The sequence below is a fragment of the Trichoplusia ni genome, chromosome 3, assembly GCF_003590095.1.
Source record: "Trichoplusia ni isolate ovarian cell line Hi5 chromosome 3, tn1, whole genome shotgun sequence".
Lineage (NCBI taxonomy): Eukaryota > Metazoa > Arthropoda > Insecta > Lepidoptera > Noctuidae > Trichoplusia > Trichoplusia ni.
Window position 1 is genome coordinate 2,025,565 of NC_039480.1, and position 8,507 is coordinate 2,034,071.

At 36.1% G+C, this 8,507-nt stretch overlaps 1 protein-coding gene across 1 annotated transcript in view; it reads right to left on the reverse strand.

The window, feature by feature from the left end:
- Positions 1-5,578: 5,578 nt before the first annotated feature.
- Positions 5,579-8,507, reverse strand: part of LOC113508828 (integrin alpha-PS2) — a gene marked incomplete at its 5' end in the record, with an annotated part of 56,516 nt that continues 53,587 nt past the window's right edge. Inside the window, 3 exon segments of the mRNA XM_026891969.1 lie at positions 5,579-7,625; positions 7,853-8,083; positions 8,379-8,504. Of these exon segments, the coding sequence (XP_026747770.1) occupies positions 7,548-7,625; positions 7,853-8,083; positions 8,379-8,504 (435 nt within the window).

Here is an 8,507-nt window from a genome sequence, read left to right on the forward strand (position 1 = left end):
TGGTCGTAGCCAAATAGATTTGTCATTCGTGTCGTTACATCCTTAAATTCCGACACTAGTTCGTAGACAAAATGGCCTTGACTTTCGTAGCAATCTGTCGTTCGTATCACTTTAGACATGAGATTCGTAATGAACTGACGGTCGTTCGTTATAAATTAAAACTGAAGTAGTTAACCCATTGTCCATCTTATCAAATTGAATTGAACAGACAGTCAATCTCTACCTTACCGAATATGTTGTGCTGCCCATGATTCTTATTCTGAGGCTAAGAGTTTGATTTAAATCTCTGAGAAATACCATGGCCACCAGATAAAAAAGGGACTTTTTGTCTTTAAAATCAACATCCATACAGGCGAAGCCGCGGGCAACGAACAAAAAAATGAAAGCCAACAAATGTGAGTAAACATACATCTATTGTCATGCCAAATTCCAATAGTGATATGATTTATAACGTTTTCGTGTGTGAAATGGCGCCGGTCGTGACAACTTTATGCTGTTGACGGTGCCTTTGTTTTGCTGTCGGTACCGGCTCGGGATATCCCTATGAGCTTATGACTTATATTACCTATTTCCTAAAGTCCTTGAATGTCTCGAATTTGCCTTGTTGAAAGCTTTTCGAATTGTTCTTTAAGAATAATGGATCTGTTGTTGTTTGAAGTATTTTGTGGAATAATGACAAATTTATTTCTTTTATTATGATATGACAAGCGAAAGAGCTGATAGATTATATCATACTTTTATTATAAAGTTGTACAACCAGTGATTCAGGTCATCACGCCAAAGCGGCTCCATGAGCGCGCCTTGTAGCGGGTTCGATCCCCGCGTAGGACACGCGTTTGTATAATCCACGAATGCTTGTCCTGAGTTTTTGTCTTTGTGCATGTGACTTGTAAAACCCCTTGCGATACAAGGATTAAATTCCTTAATGCAGGTGTCATTTAATACTTAAATTAAAAATGTAGAGAAATTTATTTATATACGACTATCTCCTGTTGTTTAACCCTAAATTTCAAATTCAAATTTCACCACCGATTTTATTTCAATTACGTGCAAAGTTTAACTATGCGTTCTTATAACCATTACCCAAACCAGCGGTCATATGAAAGGTCTTGAATAATGAATGTAAGGTCAGTAAGACCCGTGCTATTCATCGCAGGGTTAATTAACACTGTTTGTGGTGAAGCGCGTTGTAATAGCGAGGTCCCTCAGAACCCAACTTTATGTGTTGGGGTTGCTTTATACTCTATGTTGCATTTGGTTTAGTAATCATGTGAATTACATTTGGACACATCAACCTTTTTGTATGTAGGTTGGTAATTAAATTGTATTTATGCCTCCCATTCCCCTATTTCTGATTAATTTCGACCCAAGATGAACTAAAAACACCCAGCTTAAATGATAGGTGGTTTTTGTTGGTCATCATTGTTTTGTTGGTCTGTTGGTCTAGAGATTAGTGGCCCTGACTGCTATACCGGTAGTCGTGGGTTCGAACCTACGACCCAGGAAAAATGTCTTTGTGATGAGCACGATCATTTGTTCTGTGTCTGGATGTAATTTATATGTATTATGAATGCATTTTGAAATATATATAGGAGTGTCTATCGGACATCTAGTAATCATCATACAAGCATGGTTTAGTTTCAGACTAGATAGCGTTGTGTAAAAGTTGTGAAATATTATCATATTAGTTTACAAGTTACAAACCATGAGAAGCGAGATTGCACTATTAATAAATAATGTATACGCGAAGTTTGAGATTTTCCTCTAGTTACTATTGTAGTCTTTTAGTTAGTAGATTTCTTTCATTAAAACAAAAACATTTTTATCAATTTAACCTTTATTACGTACTTTAAATTAATTAATGCCTCGTTCTTAGTGTATATCTCCTAATAGATTATTCTCATCAAAATCTACTTTTTTGTAACCACTACTTATAGTATTAGCAGCGTTCTCTGTTTCATCTCTAAAATGTATTGCACCTTCATTTACGGCATTATCCAGATTGGTTCTCATTTTATTTCCACCTTCCTTTACTCTGCTATTTATATTATTATAAGTATTCTTCATTTCATCTGTTGCTTTATCTCTTTCAGTTTTTACATAATTACCTACATTACTTAGGGTATTGTCTAAATTTCCTTTCAACTTACTTGCTCCATCATTGACTCTATTATAATTATTATTCAAATTATTTTTCTGGTTTTCAAGAAAATCATTCGTGCTTTGTTTCAGAGAGTTTATTGAACTTTCTGCTTTTTGAGTTTGTTTGGAAACTGTATCCAATACATTATTAAGAGCGGGATCAAATGCGCCTGAGCTTGGATGAATTCCGAACGGAATTTCGTCATTGTTGTTGTTTATAGGTAATGTTCTGATGTCAAGTAAACCGGTACCATCATAATTTGGTTCTTCACCTTTCGGTTCACTATTTTTACTCATATTTTTCTTCATCCTATCTAAGGCATCCTGAATAGACATGATCGTTTGCATTAAACCAGTACTATTCTTGCCTGTATTTTGCTCAGGATGTATCTTCTAAGTTTATCGCAAAGTGTGTTAGTATCGTTATTCAATCTTACAGGCTTGTAAACGATTCGTACCTGACTACCGAAGAAAAAGTCTCTTATATCAACTGTTAATTTCTTGACTTTATTAAGTGCTCTACTTAGGAGTCCTCCATGGGCGTCGTTATCAGTTATCGTGAATATGTGTCGGATTTCGTTTCTTACGTTGTCGGAGACATCGTGGATTTTATGTGTTATTCTCCCGACTATGCCTGGTTTTGTAACAGTGTGTCCTTCGGCATTCGTTTCACTACTCCCGAACACCATGTTCTTGCCGTAGTGTAGAGCACCTCCCACACTGGACGTGACGGAGTGCGCTGTGTCCTTCACTGTGCCCAGAAGTCCATCGATAAGTCCACATTGTGAATGCGCTACGACACTTAGCAACACAACAAGCACTAGATACTGCTTCATTTTATTACACTATGTTTTCTGTACAGATTTTACAGACAGATGTTAACTCGTCTGTTATTATAACTGTTATGAGTTGCATCGCACTTAATTATTTAAACAACTTATTATCAGTAGTCTTGACCTCAAACCTATGTGTCATACATGATTTCTAATTAAACGCTTTAATATATCTAAATATGTGACTTCGGTTGCAAAATATTTCTTGGAAGGCCTTGATTTGTTCTCATTTAGGAAATAAAGTATTTTGACTATTTTGGTGGTTTTTTATCGAAAAAGTTACACCGAATATCACATTGTGTTCCTCGAATCCTAATAACATCGTTTCCTAAAATTATGGATTCAGATTTAAATTTGATTTCAGTAATTCATAAAAAACAACTCAAAAAACACATCACAGTTCTCAAGTCATGTTAACAAATCAACAACAATATTTTTGTCTATAATGATCCAGATAAAATGTTACTGAACTTCGAACTGTTAAATCACCAGTGTTATTCAGACCTAGGCATAACATATCTATGAATATATGTATGACAATTTTAGTTGGAATTTAAAGGTTGTCTAGAAGATATCACTATTAGTGATAACAAAACCACCGCGTGCATATTATTAATGTCACTGCGGTTTAATTGTAGTTTCGTCTTCAAAATTTCGTCGACATTTTTGTTATCATCATTGGCCTAGCCTTTTCCCAACTATGTTGGGGTCGGCTACCAGTCCAACCGGTTTCAGCTAAGTACCAGTGTTTTACAAGGAGCGACTGCCTATCTGACCTCCTCAACCCAGTTACCTGGGCAACACGATACCCCTTGGTTAGACTGGCTGTCAGACTTTTTCAAGCTTCTGACTACCTGTAACGACTGTCAAAGATGTAGGAATAACAGCCGGGACCCACAATTTAACGTGCCTTCCGAAACACGGAGGAACTCGTTATGACAAAGATGGTCACCCATCTACGGACCAACCGCGTCAAGCATAGCTTAACCTGTGATCGAATCACTTATGCGGTTATAGCTTAGCCACGAGCTCCTCCATTTTTGTTATCATGTTCTAGGGTTAAAGATATCGACTTATACCTATCTAAAGATTGTATAAGTATCTTCTTAACAGGATTTGGGCAATTTTTATTTTGTTTTTTATATTTATACCGTACTTATACATTGAATACGGTGTTTTAGAGCTCTTATAGTCTTCACCTTCCTCTACCCAAACTCTATACGGTTCGGTTTACTATAATATCTACTACAGCGCCAAGTGCTGCTGGTAAGATACCTGCGGGAGTGAAATTTTGTGTATTTACCAACGTTTCAAATTAGTAACGTATGTAAGTATTTCTAGCGTTTATGATTTGTATATTGTTCAGCTTTACTAAGAGCTATGAATCAAGGTCAACCTTAAGTCAACTCCCACAACTGAAATATAAGAAGCAATGTCGCTCCAATCAAAAAATAAATCTCTTCCATACTCTCTGTAACCTACTCAGCGAAACATCCAATTTATAGTCCACATATAAACTAAGCTCCGTCTCCAGACCTCCAGCGATGGTTACGATAAACAAATCTGGAGTTTGGCTGCAAGTATCTACATTTCATTTCCGTTTCCTCGTCGCGCTCGATCAGACTGACGTCAAGGAACACGGCTAAGATTTACGGAGATCGCTGCTGGGTAGGGTCAGAGAATAAAGTTGATATATTAGAATTGTAAGGTGTGTTTAGTTTTGCAAGGAGTGATTTATTTTTACCAACAGACGCAAAAAAGATATTTCTCATGTCCCGTAGTATAGTTTGACGTTTGTCTTTCTGTCCGTCTGTTTCATCATAGCTCACAAACGGGTTGAGCGATTTCATTTTAGTTTGTTTTGTATTAAAGGTGTTTCTTTTTGTTTTGAATGATGTGCGAGTGTTCTTATGCATGTTTGATAAAAATCGATAGAACCATTTCATATTGTGGAGGGTGAAAAATAACGGAATATCTGCAAATGGGGACTAAAATAAAAGCGCATAAGTTACAAAAATAAACAGTTAATTATCATTGTTTGTGTTTGCTGACGGTACTAGTTAATTTAATCTACGAGTGCGAGCAGTGCCAGTTTATCTCGCCGCTCCGCCAGAGGGCGCTGCGCGGAACACTGGCACTTGTAATTTGTGTTAGCCCTTTAAGTCTTAGCGTACCTCAATATAACTAAATAAAGCAAACGTTGTATCTAGTCTTCTTAGGCCCTTCGGCGTCACAAGTGTCAGATATACATCGAATAGAGTCATTTGTAAACCGTGTCGTACGTAGAAAGTGTATTGGGTTGATTTTAGCGATAATTTGCAAAAAAAAAAAACACTATATGAAGATTTGCGTTCGCTCTTGAATTTATGTTGGCGTCATATTTTCTTGGTTGACTGATATTGAATCGTAAATGTTAAGAAAATCTGTTTTTTTCTGAGATGAATAAAAATGTGTGGAATCACATTATGGTTTACAATTGGATAAAGATTTTTTTAAATTGTGTTTGTATATACTTATTTATTTTAATTTTTTACTCAACAAGGTTCAGTAACGTCAATTAACAAAAAGTCACTTTACAAAAGGCTAAAAATAAAAACAAAATGTAAAATTAAAAACAAAAATTTTATTACGAGTTCATTTTTTGGTAAATGCAAAGAAATTATTACCGAGTTTTAAAACAACCAAAATATAATCTATTTCACATTCGTATGGCATCTAAACAATTTAGTTAAGATTAACTATAAGTAGAAGCTGTATACTTAATAGTTACTATGTAAAAATAAATAATTAAAAATAATTACAAAATGTAACAATGCTTAAGTTTTATTAGTGGACTTTACATTTTTTCACAGAATTTTTTGTTTTGTTGTGCGTCGTTTCCAGTATTAGCTTTATCTTTTTTATTAAAAATTTAGAAACATTAAGAAGGGCATGTACAAACAATAATAATGTAAACAGAATGACTAAATTAGTTTAAGATTTATTTCACACCTAAAATATTTATTTATTGTAATTGTTGCTCTTATTCGATATTAAGTACACCTTAAAAATACACACATTGACTACAACTAAACATCTATAAATCTGTGAAAAAATGTCACGTAAAAATAATTAGTCTATATTTACATTAATATAATTAATTAGTAACTGGCAGTTTCAGAAGGCACATATAAACATTTTGTAGATCATACATGTATATTATTATAAGCTTTTTATATAAGATATGTATCGCTAAGGCACCCTATGTGAATACTCCACCAAAAATATAAACCGCATCGATCATTAATTTAGTAGCGAAAGCGCCTAAAATATTTTGCAAATACATTTTTTGGTAATATACCTACTAATTATTTATTTATTGCTAATCGGAAAGTAATACCCAGTTTAGCACGTTGAGATCTACCTCGACTGGGTATTCGAAAGCTTAATCAATAAGCTACGGTGGTTTACAACACACGTGACAAAAACAGGCAAAAAAAAACTATAAAACCTAAATTTCGTATCGACTACTTTAGGTCCCAGCTGACTCTATATACTAGTGGGTCACCGACATTATCAGATACTAAATTAAGGTTTTAATAGTTTATTTTACCTGTAAAAGTCACGTGACTTGTCAAGAATAATATTAAGCCTGAAAGTTTAAAGAAATACTGCCTCCCAAAATGTTTGTAAATTTTATTTATAAAGCCGCCTAATTAACAATGTAATATGAACATTAGCACTCGTTTCGAATTAATTAAAGATGTATTGATATAGGAATCAATTAATTGCAGAATAACACACGAACTACACAGTTTTCTAAAAAACCTCGGTGCCAAATACTTTAGTGACTGAAACACCTATTCCATACATCTTTAAGAATCTATCGCGTTTAGTAAATACCTATTAATTAACTTAGATCACATTTCTCAACAACTCTCATACACACATTTTTACAGTTATCACACAACAAGATTTAATCTTTCATTCATTTTATACTACACATAATGCATGTTACACAAAGTATTAGAATGACATCTAACATTTTTGTAACATGAACTATGAACATCTCGGTCTTCCTTTTTTTTTCATTTACTTTCTAATATGGCGTCCGAAAATTAATTGTTTACCGTGACTAGTTATATTACGATTTATGTAAAATTTTAAAACAGTCCATCTTCCCATTCTCTTTATGAAAAATATGGGAAGATTAAATATTTCGTGATGTCATTAGGTTAAAACTATTGCAACAAAAATAATATAGCTTCTCTATTCTACAATGATGATCGGACAACTATACAAACTGTGAATTCTACGTTTATTTTAATTAGAAAAAAAAAACATAAAATATCAGTCCACAATACTATTAATGAACCGCGACACTAAACGTATTTTGTTAGCGCCATATTGGCTCGTGACGTCACTAGAAGCTGTAGCTCAGTATCTGTCGAAGCTGGTGGAGTCGCGGCTCGTGACGTCACTGGCGGCGTCGGTGGAGGAGCTGTCGCGCGTGTCGGACGTGTTGGCCGCATCCGCATCGCTCGTGCCGCCCGTGTCGGCCGCGTCGCTCGTGCTACGCCCGGGCCTCGGATATCAAAGATGTTCGTCACGACCGTTCAGGGGCTGGCGCTCAGCGTGGTCCGAGGGCCGGTTGCGCTTGAAGAAGCCGCACTGAAAATAAACAGACGTTCAGTTAAACTTCAATAATTCTTAGGAAACTTACGCTACACAGTTACATACATTATGTTAAAAAATATAAATAAATCCACCATCATAATTGTCTAAAATTTGCGCTTTATCTCGGCCATTCTAATTATCCTACATTCTGAGTTTCCATGACAGTTCTGCACATACGTTCACACACAAGGACTTATATTTTACGTGTAAAAGATACGTACCTTGTACAGCGCGAAGATGAGCAGCAGTAGCAGTAAAGCTCCCACCACAGCGGCCAGCACCACGACCCACAGCGGTATGGTGCCGCTGTCGCGCGCCTCCAGCTGCGGCGTGATCACGGTCTGCGCCTCGGCGGTGTGCCACGCGGGGTCTGACGGCCGCCCCACCATGGGCAGGCGGGACACGCGAGTCGCCGCCAGGGTTGACAGGATGACGGGACGGTCTTTGGAGATCTGTTGATGAATGTTGGCGTCATTTATTTAAAATATATTTTCATCGTGTTACAGGATATTTGAAAATGTCGAGGTGTTTAAAGTTTTTTTTTTAATAAAACACAAACAGGGATGCCCATACAAATTTTTCATCTGCTGATAAAGATTTCTGAGGGAGGTCCATTCCTTCCCATGGCTTCTTTGGAATATTTTTTTATTTTCAGCAAATAAATGTTCTTTTTTTACTATAATGGCTTGGCTCTTGTTAACGTTATATGAAACACGTCGGAAGAATCAACATCTATTATATCCTTACCTCATTTAGCACTGATGCATTGATCCTGGAGCGGAGCGCGAACCAGGCTTCCTGCCCCTTCACCATGCGGCCAGTCGTACACCTCAATACTTCGCACTTGTATTTCTCCTCGCATTTCTCCAGAATCTT